This window comes from Falco punctatus (genome assembly GCF_963210335.1).
Source record: "Falco punctatus genome assembly, chromosome: 9".
Lineage (NCBI taxonomy): Eukaryota > Metazoa > Chordata > Aves > Falconiformes > Falconidae > Falco > Falco punctatus.
In genome coordinates, this window is record NC_137589.1 from 250,254 (window position 1) to 272,454 (window position 22,201).

Genomic DNA, 22,201 nt, shown 5'->3' on the forward strand with positions numbered 1-22,201 from the left:
TGGGCAGAGGCTGCTGACTGGGGGTGAAACAGCTTTGGCACATACAGGTTGAGAGCTAGCAGGCTAAGACATTTTTCCTCCACAGTTCATTCACTGTGTCACTAGCATGCTTCTCTGCAAGGCACGGGTTATACAGCATGGTACGCTGATACAACTTAAGCACGTATTTGATAAATTAAAAGGAACCCAGAACTGAAGAGGAAATTCAGAAAAATGCCTAGGTATTAAGTGCCCTGCTGAACAGAGATAACTGACACCCTTGCAAATTAAGCAGACGCTGTAAGTGATGTGCTCAGGCAAGGCTTTGTTCTGAATGGTTTGGAGGGGCAATTGCCTGACCACCCCTGCCTCTGCACTGCAGCAGGATGGTGACGCAGGGTAGGATGAAGAATTCACGTAAGATCAAGCAGTCTTAAACTAAATTACACTTTTGCATTGTAGAAGAACAATGGTTTTGTTTTGTTTGGAGTTCCATAAGTATGCCTGCAGAAATGCTATTTTTAGATGTGGCTGGTAGGAGAGTTCAAAAGTGGATTTGGAATCCTTCCCACATACAAAGTTGACTGGGAAGAGTCCTGAAGCTAACATTCACTAACACAGAGTCTACCAAGACCTTGCAGAAACCCACTTGCATATACATTAACATGTATTTACTGCATTGCCTTAATACTGTTCCATTTATAGCTAAAAATCCAATTTATAATACACTGTAATTATAAATTACCATAGAACTATTATTATATACACAACTATGACCTATACCTACCAAAACTAATGCATGATTAAAAATATTAACATATTTATGTAAAATCCAACAAATGACATTTGCGTATTGCTTAGTAGTTTGAAAATGTAAAAGCAAACCAGTGTTTTGAAAGGGCAGGAAAAAAGGGAAATTGTAGACTTGCAAGTCAATTTAGTGGCTAGACAAAACCAAAGAACTTCAATTTGTTTTATACCCAACTAAGGCCAAAGTGGTAATTCTGAAAATTCTTATTCACCTGCTGTCTAATCAACCATGCCAAGGCTTTGGTCTCTGCTCCTAGAACTGTTTTTTGTATTTGGTCTAGTCATCGTTTCCTGCAAATAGTAGGTGCAGCCCTGAGAGCAGAACTCATCTCCGCTCCTCCACTTCCTGGTGGATGGCTGGCCATGGGGTGACAGCATCCTCCACTTTTGTGCTTTGTTTTTTTGACCTTACGCCTGCTGTATTCAAAATGAATAACCCAAAGCAGATAGGCTATATGGGTAGGAAAATAGTCAGGCCACAGCTTGATACAGTGCTTTTCTTCTGAAATCTTGCTGTTAGCCAAAGGGAAGTAAGCATTTTACTTGTTTTGGGACCTCTCATGTCAAGTTTCAACCTACAATAAACTTTAATGGTCATTATAAACATATACAGGCTTGAAAAACAGCTTTTCTAAATATAGAATTGACCATTCTGGCTTTCAGTGATTCAAGCCAGGCCTGCAAGGTTATATTAACTTAGCTACACTGTGGTTTTGTGCAGCCTTTCACAATGGAACTTAGCACACCTTCCCTCAGAGGGTTTAAACAAAGGTGGGTCCTCATTCAAACGATCAAAAAGCACGGAAGATTTGCATTAACTTGTTATGGAGGGCATCAGCTTAGTTTCATTTCTTTTAAACACCGAACAGTGAAAAGACAGCTGTACAGCAATGTTCTTACTTCCGCCATGGCTGTCCAGACTTGGCAAACAGAGCAATGCGGGGAAAGAGCCTTTGGTATTTCAATTTCTTTACAGAATTATCTATGCTATCGCTTAGAGACAAGCAAGAAGTCAGTAGTTTAAAAAAAATATTTTGAAGTATTCTTGACTCAGTACAGGGTCCCAACTCTCCACAGAATTAAGAAGTAACTTTTTATTTGATACTTCTTACAACATCAAAATTTCAATTTTAGGACCCATTAGCACAGGGACTAGAAAGAAAATAAGAAAAGGTTTGCATAAAGTTCAGTTTTTAAAAGCTGGTAGTAAAATGCATGATGCAGTAGCTGGAAATATACAGAGACCTAAGTTTTTGCTAAGACCTGTGAATAATGATTCCTGAGATGTTTTCTCTAAGAAGTGATGAGGGTTAAGTGCTCTTGCTGATTATCGAATGTAGTTTACAATCAACTGAAAAAAGAAGGCAACAAACTACAGAAAAGCACAATGCACATGAATTTTGAAGAGCATAATACAATCTGCAACTATAAATACAGTAAAGAAGAACAAAAAACCACAGAAGTATTACAACACACCATCATTTCATCATGGCATTTTAGAGTTAGAAAATTACTCAAGAACTCAGCATTTCTATTACTACTTATATTGAAATGCCATCTCAGTGTAATGAAAAACTGGAAACAAGAAGGTCTGACAACTTAAAAAAATTTAGGTCCCTAAATAAAAAGATAAGAAGAATCCTGAGGATTTTTTGTAACAGACAATTTGCATTTTTTCGTACCCTAAGTGGTGTGTTCTATGAGAAAGCACATAAAAAATGCCTTTTGTTTTGTTTTTCTCACTTGGTAATCTTTCCTTTATTATGTTCCCTAAATCCTAGACAGCAAGAGTGGTAACTCTCCCCTGTCATTTGGATACTGCCTCACAGAAGGTCACATTCCCTAACATTTATGAATATGGGAGATTTTTATCAATGCATGGAGGCAATCTAGCAGTCCCTTTTCCCTGAGAACCAAGCACGCTGTTGTCTTGCCATTTGTGTCCCAAGGTGAATGTCCTGCTCCTGCACCTAAGCAACCCCCTCGCCTCTTGGCCGGTGGGATGGCCAGCATGTCCCCGAGGCAGCATCATGACTCTCCGGCTCTGGGGCCATTGCTAACACGGGAAAGCCAAATTCATCACGGGGTAAGCAGTGCCAGGGCTTGTCAGGCCTGGCCTGACGGATAGCTTCTTGAGCACAAGCGATATGAATTTACAGCTTGTACTGACCGTGCTCTCAGTGGCAAAGCACAAGGCAGCAGAGAGCTGCTTGTTCAGCTGCGGCAGCCTGCGCTCAAGTGCCGAGCTCAGACACCGTCTGTTTCTCCAAACCGGAGCCAGGACACAGCGCAGCATCGTGACGTTGTCTTGTGCAGAACTTACGGTGCTTTACGAGAAGATATTATAACTTTGAAAATGGAGTATGAAAATTTTGGACAACAGCTTGCTTTTAAGAAGGTTCATCTAAAGAGCAAAGTATGGTGATTTCTTTTTTAAAAAATAATCTTACCAGGATAAAAATATATGTCTACACAACTGTCAAAGCTTTGTTTGAAATTAAGGAGAAGGGACAGAGAAATTAATTCTAAAAGATGCAGATCTATTGACAGAAAACAATTAAAAGATGGAAATGTACAAAAACATCCTCTCCATTTAGATTACTACAACAGAGGAAATGATTTCATAATTTTAAATGAAAACTGAGAATATGCATGATCAGATTTGATTATTTTCCCAGTCCCTTATGTACTCCTAAGCACATAAGCAATTTGAGAACATCAAAACTTCCAAATACTTTCTAGAACAGCACTAAAGTTTACCCTCATATTTTGTAACCACAGACTCAAATTTAAAATTAAACTCTGAAATACTTGTACTGTCATAACTGAGAAAAACACTATTTAAGAGAAAACCAATTCTGGTCATCCTCTGTATATCAACAAGTTTTCGCAGTCTTGATGAGGAGATTTGTACAGTGCATGAAGGTGTGATGGTGCTGCTGAAATAAGTAGGAATGGGGACTAAGGTGTGGGAAATCAGGACTGGGTTCACTGCCTGTGGTTTCGACGAGAACGCGGGTCAGAGCCAGCTTAACTCAAGGCTTTCCTCCTGAAGACAGTCATTCTCTCGTGCATTCACCATAACACCTGGCACCATGAAAATTTATTATTTTAACTGGGACTCTGCTCATTTTTATGCTACAAAACCAGTGGTTTTTATTCAATACAATCCCTCTTACCAAGAACTGGGCTGGTTCTCCGAATTTGGACATGTCAGGTCAACAGCCAGCACTGGCTGGAAGGTTTGGACTTGGACCTTGGGCTGCATTCCATGTTACGCAGGGAAGCACGGTAAAACTGCGTCAGTAACTGCAGCGTGTTTCTGTTCTACCTGTCCAGATTGACACCTGAGGTATCTGGATGATGGTGTAATGCCGCTCTAGGAGTGGCATGAAAACAAACCAAGAAAACTGCTCAGGCTGAAATTTTGGCCCTCACTGAAGTTAACCACAAAAATACCACTAATTCAAAGGAGTAAAGCTTTCAACCCCAGGCCAGCTATGGTAGTGTATCAATAAGATCTCATGATAAAGTCCAGAGAATAAACAGTTTATGCTGATAAAAAATGAATTTATAAGTGATTTAGCCTGCTGCAACTCAAAGGGATGTGACCTTTTGCATTTATCTCAAGAGTACACTGAATCTCAAGCACGCTTTTTGAGGATAAAATTTACATGAAAGGAATGAAACTGTGCTATCGATTTGTAGATCTCCGTGTGCAGATCAGGCAATTAATTGTATGTACAAATGATAAAGCAAGTGAAAGAAAGAGATAACTGTCCTAACTTACCTTTCATTGTACTAGATGTATTCAGTACCATTTTAACTGAGATACTCTGCCTTCGATTGTTGGCCAGCATTCTATGATATAAGACTATAACACCATGGATCAAGAACAGAAGCACAGAGTAATTCATAGACTGAGCCAATGGACCATAATGAAAATATCATGTAGTAAACAAATTCTGAAATACTGCTTTAAGGCTATCATTACAATTGCTTAAAACTTCGTTCTGAATTCAAATGCTCACTAATTAAGCCCAGAAGCCTGACATAAAAAGTGACCAGAACTTTCTTTGTGTCTCCCTCCAGTGAAAAGGGCTTGCTTTGATGCATTTATAGAACAAATGGACGCACCATACACTTTCCAGCTAAGAATACCAAAAAGCTTAAAGAAGCAGTTTCTAAATATACAGGACTGATCATACCCTCCTATAGTTAAAAATAAAAACTCTAGTATGATATATGTACTATATATAATCTATGACTGGATATATTACAAACACATATTAAGCTCGTATTTACAAACAGTATGTAAAAGTAGCTAAGTCATAAGCTACATATTTTCTTTCTTCCAGTAGAAAAAAAAAAGTAGGAAAAAACGGATGAAAAACTACTAGGAAGTGAAAGTGAAACCAAGATATTTAGGCCATACATTTCATTTCTTTCTTGAATAAGTGAAAAGTTCTGAGTTAAAAAGAAAATGTCCTACATTAAAACCGCGGCTTTTTGCCTACTCATGATACCTGGTTTTGCAGTGAATAGCACATTGTCATCATTATTTCAATACAGAGAAAAATAAATCAAATTATATCTTCCAGGAAAATCAATGTGCTTAGTTTCATGAACAAAAATAGGACACTGACCTGCAGTAACTCTGTGAACCCAGTTCTGCAGTACTTCATTTAGGCGAGACTTCTTACTGAGCCTGGCGCCCATGCAAGGGCTACAGAATGGAAAGCAGGATTTGAAAGCAGGATTCCCTTCCCATATGACCCAGAGAACAAGGAGGGACGGGTGAAAAAAAGCACCCTAACATAAAGCCGATTTTCTCTTTGTGTATGAGTTTAACTGGTTGGTTTTGCGCCCTGTATTTTTAGTAATATTTGCATATTCAGTTCTCCTATTTTATCAGTATTCTCTGCTTAAGTTCAAATAAATTTTGTGTTGTAGAAACTCAGTTTTAGCACCCCTTCCATGCCAGCTTTCAGTATATAAAAATGTATTACTATTTATTATTATTACTAGTACTTAGTTGTAAGAAGGAAACGGAGCGAGTAGCCGGCAAAGCTGCATGCTTATCCCCTCCACTGCTCCCCTTTGATGTACGTGAGAACAGCAGCTGTAGGTCTGGATCTCTGCAGCCCTTTGGAGGTCGAGGAAAGGATTGCCACATTACACTGTACACCCTTCTCGCGCCCCAGGCTGCTCACAAAGCCACAAAGCTGGGAACTGAGTGGGAACAGAAAAGCGAATAGGTGAAGCCAGAAACAATCCTTCATGGCTGTTTCCCAAGATCTGGACAGGGTCCCTGCTCAGAAATGCCTGCTTCCACCTTGGTAGTACAGATCTTTTTGTGCAAGCGTCTGAGCGAGTTAAGGAGCTGTGGCCTGCAAACAACTGCTGAGCTTCACACCCCTTAGCGCCACAGTGCAGCAGCAGCCCAGCACGGCCCTGGCATGCTGCGAGCCCCTTGGGGCAGGAAGCGAAGAAAATCGCCAAATCCAGCTAAAGCAACAGTGTGTTTGGGGAGGTGGAATGCAATTACGGGGCGTTTGGCCAGAGCACGTGTCTAGAAGTCTATGCTCTTGCAAAAATGTTATGGGATCTTTGATGGCAAGAAGCGGTCAGGATCTTGGTTTTTCATCTTATTTGAAAGACAGCAGAAGCAAGAGTAATGTGACTGCTGGTTGCCACCCCAAGCAGGACTCACCAGCAGCTCTGGAGACAGCGTGCTGCTTCCTGCAGAGCCATACCCAACTTGCCCAGAGCAGCTGTGGGTGCCCCATCCCTGGCAGTGCTCAAGGCCAGGCTGGATGGGGCTGGGGGCAGCCTGGGCTGGGGGGAGGGGGCCCTGCCCGGGGCACGGGGTGGGACTGGGTGGGCTTTAAGGTCCCTTCTAACCCAAACCATTCTGTGCTTCTCTGACTCCACACTGGAATGCCCATGGCAGGTGTCATGCTGACAGCGAGCGTATGATGGCCCCTTGTTCTGGGGGAGAGCGAGGGGTCTGAATGTAGGACCCGAGTCCATCACATCCCGTAACGCAGATTACGACAGGCAGGGCTCAGCTGCCTCGACTTCAACTCTGCAAGCCAAAATTGTACTTAATGGAATATTTAATCTCTAATATTGGTGCCGTGTACAAAACAAAAGAAAGACATGAGCTAGATTTGGCTTTGGTTTTGCAAGGAAACAAAACCAAGCAATAAAACTGAGAAAGAAGGAGCTGGCAGCAGACAAGTTGCCATCAGAAACTGGTGACTGCCCTCCTTGATGGCAGCTCTACGGCCTGAGGGACTGCTCCTGTAGTTTCCTAGCCAAGTCGACAAGCATGTGGGCAGAGGAGGGGAGATGATGCTTAGCTCATATTACAGAGTATTTCTTTCATTTCACTCACTACATTAATTAGGCAAAGTCAAAATCTGTGTTTCACCCACAGGGATTTCTGGGATGGAACTTTTTCACCTGGTCTTGTATTTTTTTACCAGGGGTTCACCTCTAGTGTAGTACTTTAATATTTTTGTCCTCGACAGTAATAGACTTATACAGTAGATACAATAGCTTAAAATGTTAATGGTATTGCAATACATAACTTGGGATGTTAATGCTCTATGTCAAAGTATTCAGATGCTGTTCCTGTTCATATGGTCCTCCCCATCCATCCCCCCAAAGCTTGCTGCTGGCTTTACAGCGACGTCAGTGGTTTTCGGTCACAGGCCCTCCTATTTACTCCTGGTTTAACTTCTAATTCTTTTGTCAAACATCCTCCGTCTTCCCCCAAGGCTTCTTTATCTCTTTAGACGGTCTTACATGATGGCACTTTCAAGCTCCATTCCGGCCGTCCATCAAGGAGAAGTGGTGTTACCTGGGGCCTGACGGGGATTCCTAGGAACTGACAGCAGCAGTCTACCACTCTCTCTGTGGATCAGTGCTATGAAGGGACACAGAAAATCTTTTTCCCAGATACCTGTTTTCACCTGGGAAGCACAACACCAACTCACTGCCACATCCTATGGGGCAGCGTCCTGCAGCCACCTCAGTCTTCCTACAGTTTTCACCACTCTCCCCCAGTACTCTGGATCATCCTTGCCCAGTCCTCCCTCCTCTGCAGCCCTGCTCCATTGTCCTAGTCTCGCATCAGGTAACTTGCTAGAGCTTTCCTCTTCTGGCTGCTTCTGCAAGTTCTTGGTGTCCTTGCCTGGAGACCCAGCGCTGGCCTGAGGCTTCACCGTTCTGAGTCCTAGCTGTGCCCTTCCCTGCATGGCTACCAGGTGGCTCCCGTAGAGTTTCGGTTCTGGCTTTTGTTCTACCTGTATTTCATTCCTGGAGGTTTCCCAGCGCTACTTGCTCCAATGGGATGTAAAGGAGAGGAAAGGCCACAGTTTCATAGGGCATGGCCCTTGGTAGCCGCGAGGAAAATTCTGGGTTGTATCCAGTCTAGCTGTAATTTGCAGGAAACCTAACCACTAAAATAATAACAGAAACCTCACTTGTGTAAATAAAATTTTCAAGGGTTTAGACCCTGGCCAGATGTTCACATCATTTCACAGACAGATCAAAAGCACAGCTTTGATACAAAGACTACTCACACCAAACTTTGCTTGAAAGCAGAATGACACCAAACTGTATTGCCAGAAAGGTTTGAAGAATCTGCAAACCATTCATGCAACATTTTTTTGCCAAACCTTGTTCTGGCTGAAAGCAATAATGTTGGTGAAATCAAGTAGAAGAGTATTTCTGGTAAAAAATCTGTATCTATTTCCCCTCACCTCCTTTTACTCTGACCAGGTACACAACTAATGGAATACACTCAGAGAGGTACACACTGCTGGTCTTCTGTTATCATACTCAATCAATAAGAACAATTTAGAGCAGCGGTAACCTCTCCATGCATACTTCCATTGTCCCAAGGGATCAATATAATCAGTATCGCAGCTGGCTGGTGAGAATTAATGAGATTATGATAACAAAAAGGCAAGCTTTCCAAATTTTTTCTTAGTGTGTGCCAAAACATCATACTTTTCTACCTGACCATAAAGGACAAAATAGCAATATTTAAGAATATTGTATCCATTTTAAAGAAAGTATATAAAAAGTATGTTTTTATCTATGATTTCTTGAACTTTAACTTTCTTTGTGAATACAGTATTTCCCTTAAAAGCAGCTGTGAGATCTGACTTCTTCATTCTTGGAAAGGGGCCATGCATGTTTAATACTGTACCAAATTTTTCTTGATTTCTCCTGAACAGGACTGCCATTTCCAAAAACCTTGCTTTTGTATGATAGCAATACTTGTCTATTCATGGCTAAAATAAGCTTAAGGGATATAGCTGATGATCATGCATGTGTATTAAAAAAGCCAAATTAATAGTCTTAGGAGTTATATAACATGTTTACTGAAACTGAAAAAGCAGAATCCAAGTTCCTGCCCTCTCTCCTGATACTCCTCTTGGATCCCCCCTTGAGCAATGGCATCAGGCTCTGCACTCCCACTCCCAGTCTATCCGTAGGACTGCCATCGCTAGCCCGTTCTCAACAGCTTGAGGCAAAGACTGTCTTTATGGTTGCAGTATATTTTAACAGGTCATCTAGGTCCAGCTGCTTAGAAGTAGCTACACATCTCTCAGCACACATCATGTCAGGTCTATTTTAAGAGCAGCTATAAAAGACAGGATCAGCTGAATGCAAGCGAGGAGCTATAGAGCACTATTGGCATGCAGACTCCACTGTCAATGTTTATTTACTGATGGAGGGGATGTGGGAAGACTAAGCATTATGAAAGGAACAAAGATCATTATAATTTCTCCAATGTGTATGGGAACACTCACATTTTACCTACAGTGCTAGTAACAATTATGCTTTAGCTAGCTAGTTAAATAAATGAATTATATATGAATCTTACCTGGGAGGAAATGAGATGTCCAGTTCATACAATCTGTCTTTAAAGACTGACAGTTCTCTGTCAAATTCTAACAGCTATAAAAGATAGAAATAAATGTATTCACTCTTTAATGTTGAAGCGATCAAAAAAGGCTGTATCATATAAAAGGAAATAAACAGTCACTTTGATTACACACCTCGAAGTATACCCCTCATATAATAGTTCTTAAAACATAGTGCAAAACACTCAATACTATTTTGATACATAAACAGTTCATTGAGAAAAGTGTTCAAAATGTTCCTTTTCATGTCAGTGAAACACGTCACACTGGCTCTTTACAGCAGTGACCTGTATGTACACTTACTCTTTCAAATGGCTGAATTTTTTCAAATTTTATTAGCAATCTTTTCAATGATAAACCAGACCAGCATTAAAAAAGTACAGCAAACTGATACGCTAATCAGACCACAAAAATTCCAGCAAAAGGTATCATATTACTTTATATTATCTTTAGCTCAGATAAGAAGGTACAATAAACACAAGGATGTGCACATCACTCTTCCTAAGCAAAGACAAGCAGTGGTTTTGTACACTTATTTTGGGTGGTGCATGTCAGATAGCAAAAGAGGTGTACGTGACAATAGGTAAAATGTGTTCCCAGGCAGCGGCCAAGATATAGTACTGGAAGCAGACATTTAACAGAGATGTTCATAGGTCTAGATTTAATGTCCTGTATAAATATTAGTCCTTGCCAAATCTGTTTTCCCCTGGACCTCTAGAGAGAAAATAAATATCTGCAGTCTTTTGTTCATAAACACAAACCCACTCATAACAAATCAATGATAATCATCCACATTACACCAATAATTGTTCTGATAGACGTAACAGACCTTATTTCAGAACCAAGGCGGGTGTTAAGCCTGACATCTGAGTGAATTAGCGAGTTAAAAGACAAAAAGCTCATAATCTGTACTGTTACTTGCCGTCACTCAAAGTGCCACTTTCTATTTTGACAAGCGTGTCATCCAAACAGTGTCCCGGATGATGGTGGTGTGTTTGCCCACTGTTCATTAATCATGTCCCATCTCACAGCTGTGCTGATACCATTGTATGAATGGCAGGGGTTCCCAAAGAAATTAGATTGTGTCCCTCTTTCCCCTCTGCCACCTCATAAATCATTCCTGAAATGTGCAATTAGCAGCTACTTGTACACATTAATTATCTGTGTGAAAAGCAGCTACCTGAACCACCTGAACTGCTGATTAGCTGCCTCTCTAAGGCCCACCTGGCTTTCCTCAGTTTCTAGTTGCTGTGCCGCTGTACATACGGACTTTTACTTGAGGACAATGGGCAGCCAGCCCTATTTCAGTGCCTCTGACATCAAACTCTGTGATGGTGTGCTGGACAAGACTTTGCAATACAAACAACTGCAGATAATTTGTACATGTTTTAATGTCTGACCAAAAGCCAAGATGTCTGGATAAAGACATATAAACATCTGTGTGAAACTTACGGCATGTATCTAAGAATAGGCTCAATGGTAAAAATGTTGGGATGGTTCAGCCACTATCCTTACTGAAGCAATCCTAACACACTTCAGTAAAAAATGGTTTGTTGTGCATGTTTCCAGACTGCGATCCTATATTTAAGCATGTATAGATAGATGTGTAGCCACAATACATGCATACAAACTGGCTATGAAAACAAATGTTACCGCCCCTCTCCTGATCCATTTGCTCAATGTGAATCTAGCATAGGAGAAAAATCTACCATCCTCAGCCCACACTTTTCTTTGAAATGTATGTCTATTAATACAGTGCAAATACATTTTTCCTACTGTTGCCAAGTAAACAGATCAGAGGAGGAAAGTGGAAGCACTGGGAGAAAGAGGGCTATTTCTGAAGTGTGAAAACTGCAAGGACTGAATAAAAGAACAATGCTCCATAGAACACAATGGTATAAATTACTCATGGGCATTCCAAGGACTGGCGATGTTACACAGATGCATTGTTCTCTCACACTAATTCACACTTCCAAAATTTTATACATTCAGATTGCTCTTGTTATGAGGATATTTGCAAACTAAATGAAGGCCAGGGTTTAGAGGACTAAACATTCAGACATGCGTTATTATCCAAAGAAGTTTCTGATGTGTTTATTTGCTGCAGTTGCCTGTTTAGTTGTGCCTGTGCTATGCAGATGAGCTGCTGACACTGGTGACAGAGAAGACGGATAATAGGAACAAGACTGTATTGTGTGCTGTGCTCTCTATCAGTTCCCCAAGGTTCCCCAGGTAGAGGGACATCTTTAACCTGAAATGACAAAGCCAAAAACTCATGATGACCCAGCTGGATGTCAAAGCCCAATCAGGTCCTCAGAAGAAATATTTAGGAAATGCTTGTAGTAGACAATTTATCCTCACGTGTAAAATAGTTAAATATTTTCACTGGATTATTTGCACAAACTTTTATTTCATGCTATGTTTTAAATAATGAATTTTAACAAATTATTTATTTTTTCCTAGATATTAATGGACTATGTTACAGTAGCTTCTGTTCAAATGTGTCCACAAACCTCACAAACAGACATCTGCTCATTCTTACAAAGGGCAGTGATAAGTTACTTGTCTGTTTGGGACTGCGTAGTGTGAACCCAACCAGCAGCTTTTCCTTATTTACCTGGTGGCACTGCAGACAGTGGGGGAGATGCGGGGAAGAAATGATGAAAACTTGGAAATGTGCATTCTGAGAAAACTCATTAATTTTTCAGTAGAAGAGAGCATGTTCTAACTGTTCTTTCAGTATTGAAAAAACCTGGCTTCTCATTTAAGCCTGTAATCTCAAAATGAAGGATTATTGAAAAACCAAGATCTTGTCACAAACAGTGACTATGGTACTGTCCCTCAATGCAACTTAGTAAGAGAAGGAAAGGCACCTGGCACCTGCATCATTCAATTGTATTTGCTTTAGGACAGGTACACGGGTGCCTAGAGCTCCTTGGCACTATAGAAAATGAATGGAAAATAATGTAGGTCAGATGACACTGAGAAGCAGTCAGCATCTCACAGGCTAATGCCTGTATTTTTAAAGCATATTAACATTGTACTTAAAAAACCCCACCTGGAACACACTATTCATGGCAATTTTCAGCACAAATTGCTCACTTATTTCCATACTGTACACTAAACTGTGTTGTGGATAATGTCATTGCTCCAACAGTAAACATGAGCATGTCTGTCACTGTAAATGCCTTAAAAATGACAAAGAAATGAAGTTCAAGCCTAGAAATCAATATATTGTTCTATTTAATTTACCCATTATAAGATCATCCTTAAGAATGAAATCTTTAAGGTGTTACATGATGTGCTGGCCTAATTTGAGCAATTACACAGAGATTTTAAAATGCTGTGGCTGGAAGTTAATTCCAGAACTCTATGTCACAGGCAGTTCAGAAGACTGTTTTTTTTCCCCCCAACTCAATTTGACCAATGTATTTATACCTAAATGGTATCAAGAATGATTCAGGGCCTATGTTTTATCTGCTGTAACCACTGAGTTGCTGATACTATGTCAAGATACTTGCTCTACAATGTCCAGTGACCAGCCTAACATGAATGTTTGATTAACATCTTCCAAATGAAAATACCATCCATATGTATGAGTAATATATCTATAGTTAGCTAATACCCCATGAGACACAGAGATAATATGCCTCAGGGAATACAGCCTTGCAGTGTGTGTGAGAAGGCACACAGCGTGCATCCACTGGCCTGTGACTGTGAGAAAATACTCATAGGGCAGAATGTGATTTTAAAAAACAGGTTAAACGTTGATAGGATTTTGCAGTCTGAAGTTATGTATTTCTCTTTAGCAAACTTCATAAGCCAAATGCTTCAGTTAGTTTGTATACTCCAGCTCCTATTGACCTGAATGGGAATGGGCTGGACAGCAATGAAGTGCTCTGCACAGATTTAAAGAATGACTGCATCTGCAGCAAAGGATACATAAATATATTCTCCCTATTTAATTTGAGTAGAATCAAAAGAGTTTAAGGCTGTTGCCTGTGTCAGTTGCAGTGCCCATCACCTCCTAAGGGAATTACTACAACTGTTGTTTTTCCACGCAACTGTGCTGTCTATAAAAACTGTTGAAAACTTTTTTTGTTTTTTTTTCCCCTCCTTTTTTCTTGTCTGTACTATGACATACAAGTGCATTTACAGACAAGGGCGAAGGAGAATGCCACACACAATACCAGCGCACGTGGTCCTTCAAGGCACTGTCTGCGGAACCCCTACGACACTCAGTAAGAAAAAACTGAGTAGGGGCGGCTGGATGGTCTCGGTACTGTGCGGGGACACCAGTGAGCTCCCTTGCCCCAGGGCTGCAGTTCACTGTCCCCACAGCTCGTGTAGCTGTATGTGGTTAAGCAGTGTGTGCATCAGCCAAAGATAACAACTATTTGGAATACTGTATTTTGGTATTATGTAGCCTGACAGTAATGGAAGGATTAGCCAGTTGTAGAAAAAGTAATTTTGCTTCCTTCAGTTTAAAGCAGTGAGGCACTTTTAAAAGGTCAATGTCCATTGCTATGCTGCAATGGGCCACCTTGGCTAAAATCACACACGTATGAACCCTTTAAAACAGGGCAACTTAATTCAGTCATTGGAGTAGAACAACAGCAATTACTCATCAAGACCTACAGACCAAAGTCAGAGCATTGGTAGATCAGAAGGTGATATTAGCAGCATTTATCAAAACCATCTGCAGGGCCCACCAGAGAATTCACAGCTGTGAAAGGGAAATGAAGTTTCAGACCAAAAAGAAGAGATGAGCATACAGAAATGACCTTAGAGAATTAAAATATGTGGACACTGGTCACTGTAACCTCTTTTGCTAGTCTTTAATAGTACACAATTTTTTTCAAGAGACTTTGGAAATACAGTAATTTTATCCAGGTTTCCAGTCATTAGAAACTGATTCAGCAGCCTACTGACTTTAAATAAAGGTCTGTGGAAATGCTGATCCCCCCCCACTTATCCATGAAAATGTCATACACAACTCTGCTCTGGCCTTATTTTAAAGCTACTGTTTTCTCTAGATAAGACTTTGTAAAACAACCCACTAATAGGTATTTTGAATCTTCATTTTCCTTCTCTCATAAAGCCATTCTTTAAAATCACATTTCATAGAAAAAAAGCCAAAATTGCTGAAATAAACGTGCCACTGACACTGCTTTTGTATATTATTATATTTCTGAGAATTTGTCTATACATCCTGAATGGCAGCACTGTCACATCATAAACTCCTGCACAACTGTGGATGTATGGCACCAAATATACCTTTCTTGGCACTAGAAGAGTTAGGCACAGGCAGTATAAGACTGTCAGCACCAAAGGCTCCCCATGACTGTACTCTTTGATTTCAGTGGAAGTCCCCCAGGAAAATGCTGGTTTGTTCTTGTTTTGACAATATGCCTCTCTCAGGAGACATTCTGGTGGCTTAAAGGACACGAACATTTTCTAATACGTATTCCAACTTTTCAGAAAACTGTTGTGGAAAATCCATTTAAAAATTATTTCTCTTATGGAAATATTTACATTACTTAACATGTCTAGAAAGAACCATACTTTCCCTTGATGTCTATTGATCACTAGAGTAATTACTGGAGACTGCTATTGGCTCTGTCTCATTAGAGCTCCCTTTTCTGTCTCCCTGCCCGATTTCTCACATTCCCACATTTCTCATCCTCCTCTCACCCCACAAGCCTGGTTTGCACTGCAGGGCCCAAGCAGGCAGGGGTGGAGATGGCTGCAGCTGCACAGCCTGAGCACTGAGGACCACAAGGCACAGGTCCTTTCCTAGTGGAGAAACAGGACCGTGACACCAGATGCAGTGAAGCGGTACTGACTTGCCAAAGTGGTGACGTGTTCAGCTGATGGGTAGGGTGGTTGAGTTCCCAGCACACTGCAGAGGAATGTGCTTGAGACTCAGGGCTTTCAGCTAGCACCAGGGTCTGACACAAACACTTCTCAGAGCTCACATGCTGCAGTGTTTCTCAGTCTGAAAGATGCTTAGTGCCTTTATGATGTCTGTTGGTCCTGCAATCCACACACCTGAACACTGATTTGGATAAAACAGTGCTTTCCAATTATGTACCCATTACATTTTTCCAGTGGAAGTTGTAGCCCTTTTAGACATTTCACATGCTTGGATTTTACATATAATCTTGGTTTTCCTAATTGCCTGACATGGAACCTTTTAATCCAAGTCTGTGGACTTCACGCTGAACCTACTAAGATGGGTAAACTGGAAGTCAAACACGCTGCTGGCATCTCCCCCAGGCTCCATCACCTCTCTGATCTGCAACATGCAGTAGAGAATCCAGATCTTACCCTGGGTCATTCTTGCTACTTGAAAAAATCCCACAATCAGAATCCTGTTGTACTACTCAGGTAATTAATTCTCAATAAGCAGACTAAACTTAAGTGTATATAAAGAATAAGCTGGTTAAGAAGTTAAAAGTATAGGCTCTCACTCATGCAGCAGCAGTTACCCCCATCACCATTCCGCTGACAACAAAAGTGCCTTTCACACCCCAAGAGCTCCTTGCTGAAATGCTGCTCTGCAGAAGCAAATGCATCCCATCCCTCCCGTTTCACAGTGCCTGAGGAAGAGCTTGAAGCATCTGAAATGCAGCACGACTGCTCACAGCTTTCAGACACAGACTACAGCTCCCATCATCCTGCGCTCCAGCCTGATTTCTCCAAGGAACGTTCTTTGCTCTTTAGTACATCAATACAATGTGAAAGCAATGAGGACCTCTTGGCGAGTGCCAGTTCTCAGTGACTTGACCAGCTGGTCAAAATCTGTATGCTTGCTTCCCATTTTCTAACGGGAAAAAGTAGATTTTGTCACTCACTCTCCTGGGATTCCTGTGCTTCTCTCAATTTAAAAAAATCTGACTCTGCAAAACTGCATTCATGCAAATTGTCTTTTCCAGCTCTTTACAGGAATAGGTACTTCAACATCACTGTAATTAACTCATAAACTGTGAGCAATAGTTTGTAATATAGCTTATTCAAAATGGCAACAATGACTGAGTGGATGCTAACTTTAAAACCAAGATTCTTGTATTGGGAGGAATATCCTGCTTGCAAATGTGACAGATTCAACGGATTTTTTCATTAGACTTTACATGTATGTTACTGCAAAACATAACATGAATTTGTACCATTAGGGAGTTAAAACCAACATGCATTGTCCTGTCAAATTGTCAGTCTATGAGCTGCAATTTGACAAAAGCATAAAAATATATGGAATACAGTTCTAGTATTACTTGCAGAGTGATAAAAAAAATGGAACTTTCATGAAGAAAGACTATGATCCATATTTCTCACTTGGGCAAAGCTCCCGCTGTGGGTTGAACCGTCCCTGAAGCAAGGCCTGGCTGACATGGGGGTTTTGGGGAACGGGCAGGACCCAAGAGGCACCTGAATGCCAGGTGCCCTGCTATGGGGGGGTGTGTGCTGGGGAGCTCCAGTCATCCACTTTGTCTCCCCCACATACCATCGGGCACCTTGAAAGGTCATCTGAAACTTCCAGACACCTAAAATTTCAGGTGCTTGTTTCCCGGAGGGGATTCACATTCAGACCCCTGCTTCTCTGGAGCTGCAGGTGGGGTGCCTGGGAGGGGAAGGCAAGGCAGGCACGTCTCCTGCTGAGCCTGGGCTTAGGCACACAGATGCCCGCAAGCAGCAGGACAGTGAGAGATGCTGGAGGCCACTCTTGGGATCAAAGGAGATGTGGACTCCAGGCTTTGCTTCCTATACTGTTTTTCTTTCAACACCTATGTAAGGTAAAATACTCACGGTCCTAAGACCAGGTACCAGAACCCATGTCTCCGCATCCTTGCAACTGAGTGTCCCACTCATCTCTATCTGTACTTTTTGCATGAAAGTGTCCTTAAGTATTACATTTCGTGTTAAACTTACTATTTGCTTCTATATGTGTGTGTGCACACCTATGTGCATGCAGGCATCCACCTGTGAGGTTATGAGGGGTACCTGGAGAGTGCAAAAGAATTAGGCCACTGCAGAGAGTTGGTGAAAAAACCCAACATTAAGCACCTTTCTATCTTTATTTGGATTGCTGTAGACTTCAGGCAAGATGTGGAAGCCTAGGTAGGGTGATTTTGCATGTGCATAAATGCTAACTGTAAGGGATGATAGTGAGATCCATAAACTCTTGAGGACTGGAATGCAGGTGCAAACATTGCCTCTCTGGATATCCCCTTGCATGTTGTAAAGGTTTACAAGGGTGCCCCCAGGCCAAAGCATGTTAGCGGATCATACCAACTACAGGCTGGTTAGAGAGTGCAAACATAGAGGTTGGGTCTCCTGTTTAGACTATTCTTAATAAACGACCAATGCTTACAAAAAGAAATACAGCACAGTACACCTGAATTAGCCTTAGGCCATACAATAGCTGTGTAGAACAGGACAGGGGGACAAAAGGTCATGAAATATTTGTAACTTTGTGATATGGGCAAATTCTACATCAGAATACTTCATTCATTTGGAACATGAAGTTGGCAGTAAATAGTTAACCCAGCACAACCCAAAAAACCCCATTTGCATTTATGTTTGCTAGTGAGAAAAGATTATTGATAATATTTCCTACCTCTGTCATTACTCATTTTGCAGGTTATCCAAGTATAACAACTAACCACTAACTTAAGCAAGTGCAATTCCAAGCAAGGGAATACTGGTTTTGAGTAAAGGACTTAAGGCTGAAGCCATTTTCCTCCTACTATGTCATGAAAATCAGGCATCTCAGATGACCAACTTAAATAAAAGAGGCAGTTTCAGGATGCATATGATTTTCTTATGACCAGTCCTAGGTAACAATGGTCCTAAGCAATCAATTTCCTTCCTCTATTCTAATTTGCCCTTATACATCATATTCAAGATTTTATCTGGACAGGGGCTGGTTGGCTCAGTGGATAAACCTCTGCCTTTTCACCTCTGGGATCATGGTTCAAGTCAAACCCTGATGAAATGCACTTGATCGTCCTAATCTAGTTCTTAGTGGGCAGTATTCCCATTATCTTTAAAAGGGTCAGAGCCAAGGCCATTGGGAAGAGTGCATTGTGCTATATCTTGTCTGTTGATTAATACATTTTCAGTGATGCCAGATCCTTAACCTTCATGAGCACACACATTCTCACAAAAAGCTTAATAAAGGTCCCTCATGGACTAAACCTTCCTTCTCAATTTGTGTATCATGTCAGGATTTCCTGGGAATATTAAAAAAAAAAATAATAAACCACTCATAATTTCAAAGTATGTTTGCCTGAACTGTTTGTAATAACACCTCTAAGTTAATTAGCATGATAACAGATCACTTTAAATCATTACTTGGCATAGGGAGAACAAGACCTTTATAACTCAATCCATTTCTACAGCACACTATAATTTTCTGAGGTACTGATGTAACCAACTGATACGATGTATCAGCTGAAGCTAAACAGACACACAGAATAAAGGGAATCTACCATCTAAGGCTGATCTCACTCTTCAAAATATAGAAATTGCATAAGAATGTGCTCTCCATAGAAGTTTACTGTTTGTTCTCTGCACCAAGAGGACTGCTGAAAGCAATGTGAAGCTTTTGCTTTGTTTTTTCCATTATAATAACAAAGTAAGAGATGGAATCACTTCCATTTCATGAATACCTAGGCTGGAGATCACTGGGCTCTTCCGCATAGCTATCTCAAATCTGTTTTGGAGTCAATGCTGGTAACAACAATGGTGTCCTCTAAACACCTGATTAGCAGGAGCTACTGTGTGCTGACACCCTTGGTCTGACCCCTGCTACCTCCGAGCAGCAGAGGAAGGGGCCGCAGCCGAGCTCGCGGCCAGCCAGGGTACGTGTCTGCCCAAGGGCAGCAGGCGACAGCAGGCGCAGGGGTGACCAGTGCAAGCACAGCTGCAGAATTAGTTGCCTGTTCCATCAACACCAGTGCAGAAACAAGGGCTATGATTTTAGTAGGAATAACAGCAGGTTCAACTCTTCAGACGATTAATCCACTGATTACTTTTATTACACAGTTGTGTCCAAAATCTTAAGGACAGTTCACTAGTTTCTATCTGGATTGACTCTTTAATATGGTTCATATGAAAGATAGGAATGTATGCACCACTTCTCATTCATGATTGTGGTTAAAGATTATAAAATAATGGCTAATGGTTAAATCATTCCCCTGTAGCCATTACAAGTTTGTACAGTCTTACTATATATTTACTGAACTGACTACTGAAGAAATAGCATTTAGCTGGTGGTTCTTTTGTACAGATCAATAATGTTATAATTTTTAATTAAATTATTATTGCCCACTTGCTTTTCTTTTGATTGTTTGGAAATTAACAGGGAACTCCCCAACACCAGGTACTTTGAAAAAAAAACCACTTACAGCCTGATTTACCATAAATGATTAAGGAATTAGAAAGAAAAACAGTAAGTGTAGACTTATTCAAGTACGCCCTGCACACTGAAAAGCACCTCCTGAAAGCACCGACATGCTAATTTTTATCACTTGAGAGCCAGCAGATGCAAAGCTATGACCAAGCGTTGTGTGAGTAGTGTACTGGCAAGTTAGCATCCGGTCAGGAAGAGTGGGCAGCACTGCTCCCCCTCAGGAAGCCTGTGCAGAAGGCCTGGGGGACTCCTCCTGCTCTCCGGGTGGGTGAGGATCAGGGGGACAGAGGAGGGGTGGTTGGGATATGGTTGCGGCTCCCAGCTGGGGACTGCCACCTCTTGAAGGATGCAAGCAAGCAGTTCAGATTAGAAAAGCCTCACCTGTCCTTTGCCCACCATTCATGGGCAAGTCTCTGGAGCAGGAGGGCAGCGCAGTGCTGCACAGCACAGCCTGGCTACAGCCTACTGGCAAGGTCAGAGGTGTTCAGCTTTTTCTAATTCAAAAGCAACAACTTAAACGGGAATCTGCCTGCCACTAAGGTGAAACTCTGCGTGTTGTACCTTGTCCCACCTTTCTCATTGCTGCTTTGCAACACCCTTCCCCATAGCATCTAGACACAGGAGTTCTGTTGTAGTTACCAGAGTTACACCCTGGTCCACCTGATGTAATATGGCTTCGATGTACAGTTCAAACATATGGAAACACAGTTTTGTACTATTGCTACAGCTATTTTCAAATAGGTTTTATCTTTTTTTCTATCCCTACATAGCTGGATAAATCTGCGTGTTCCTTTCTGAAATAAAATGATACAGAATGTTCATTTGCACTTTCAGGTAATAAATATAGGTAATTGCTAAGCTAACTTTGAAATAAGCTACAGGTAAGTCTGGATAAGCTACAGATTAGTTTGGAAAAATTAGACCTGCCAGATTACCGTATGTGCTTCAAACTGCATTTGTGTTGAACAGATAATTTGTATCTATATCAGATTTTTCATAAAAAATACTCATTTTTATAACTATATCTGAAGATTCTTTTTGTTGATTACAATGTAAAAAAGAGGGAATAACTGTGTATGGACAATGATAAAGTAGCCTGTTGATAATAAATATTTGTCAGGTCTTGTCACATTGGTACACATTCCTATGTTACTGAAGAGACACCACACTGATAAAAAAAAAGCCCTTAGAAAAATCAATGGATTTTGAGCTAAAGCAGCTGCTAAACACACAGAAAACATCTTTATCCAACAGCCATAGTGCTGTGAAAATTCCCAAGCCTTGCATTGGTACAGCTAAGGAAAATTTAATCTTCCCAAATACTCATCAGGGCACTCCATCCTGCAGACCTGACAGCCCCACTTATAATTAATTATACAATTTCGATGGGAATATCGACTAAACAAAGCTATAAATCATAGAAAAAGTCAATAGGCATGGACACATTCAATCATGTCCCGACCAATGATTACTACTCTTAAAATACAATAATTATTTTCAGGAGCCAGCTTGAATTAAATTTCTGTCAGGCTGGTACAAGACCGGTGGTTGATGAAGGATGCGATGGATTTTTTGGGTTGAATTCGGCACAGAGACATTTATCCTTTTAGATAGGTAGTTTGTTTTTAGTGATCATGGTGCTGCGTGTTTAACTAGACCATGAAGATTAGATTATCTCCAATGGCTCATTATATCGTTTATCTTTTCCTTCCATGTTTGATCTGGAAGATTTCCCGCTTCTTGATGCATGAATGAAATGACTGCTGATTTTGAAATGGAATGTGCTTAAGTGGGACTCTGCCTACGCCTTCACACACCATGTCCATGTATGTAAAGTCAACCAGCAGCCATCGAAATAGCACTAGGACGTGGTAATCAGCAGCAACAAGAACAGCTTTGCTCAAGTTCAGGAATGTACTGGGAAAAACTAAAAACGACAAAACATTTCAGTTGTTTAAAAAAAGAAAAAAATTATAATAATAATACACATAGACGAAAATCTGGGACAGGAATAGGATTAGTATACAAACATGAATTGGGATTAGTGTTATTA

At 40.9% G+C, this 22,201-nt stretch overlaps 1 protein-coding gene across 3 annotated transcripts in view; it reads right to left on the reverse strand.

The window, feature by feature from the left end:
- INPP5A (inositol polyphosphate-5-phosphatase A) overlaps positions 1-22,201 on the reverse strand; it is a 257,116-nt gene that overhangs the window by 15,629 nt on the left and 219,286 nt on the right. For all 3 annotated transcript variants that reach the window (XM_080401933.1, XM_080401934.1, XM_080401932.1), the window contains exon 12: positions 9,695-9,768. In XM_080401933.1, the coding sequence (XP_080258059.1) occupies positions 9,695-9,768 (74 nt within the window). The remainder of the gene's footprint in view (positions 1-9,694; positions 9,769-22,201) is intronic.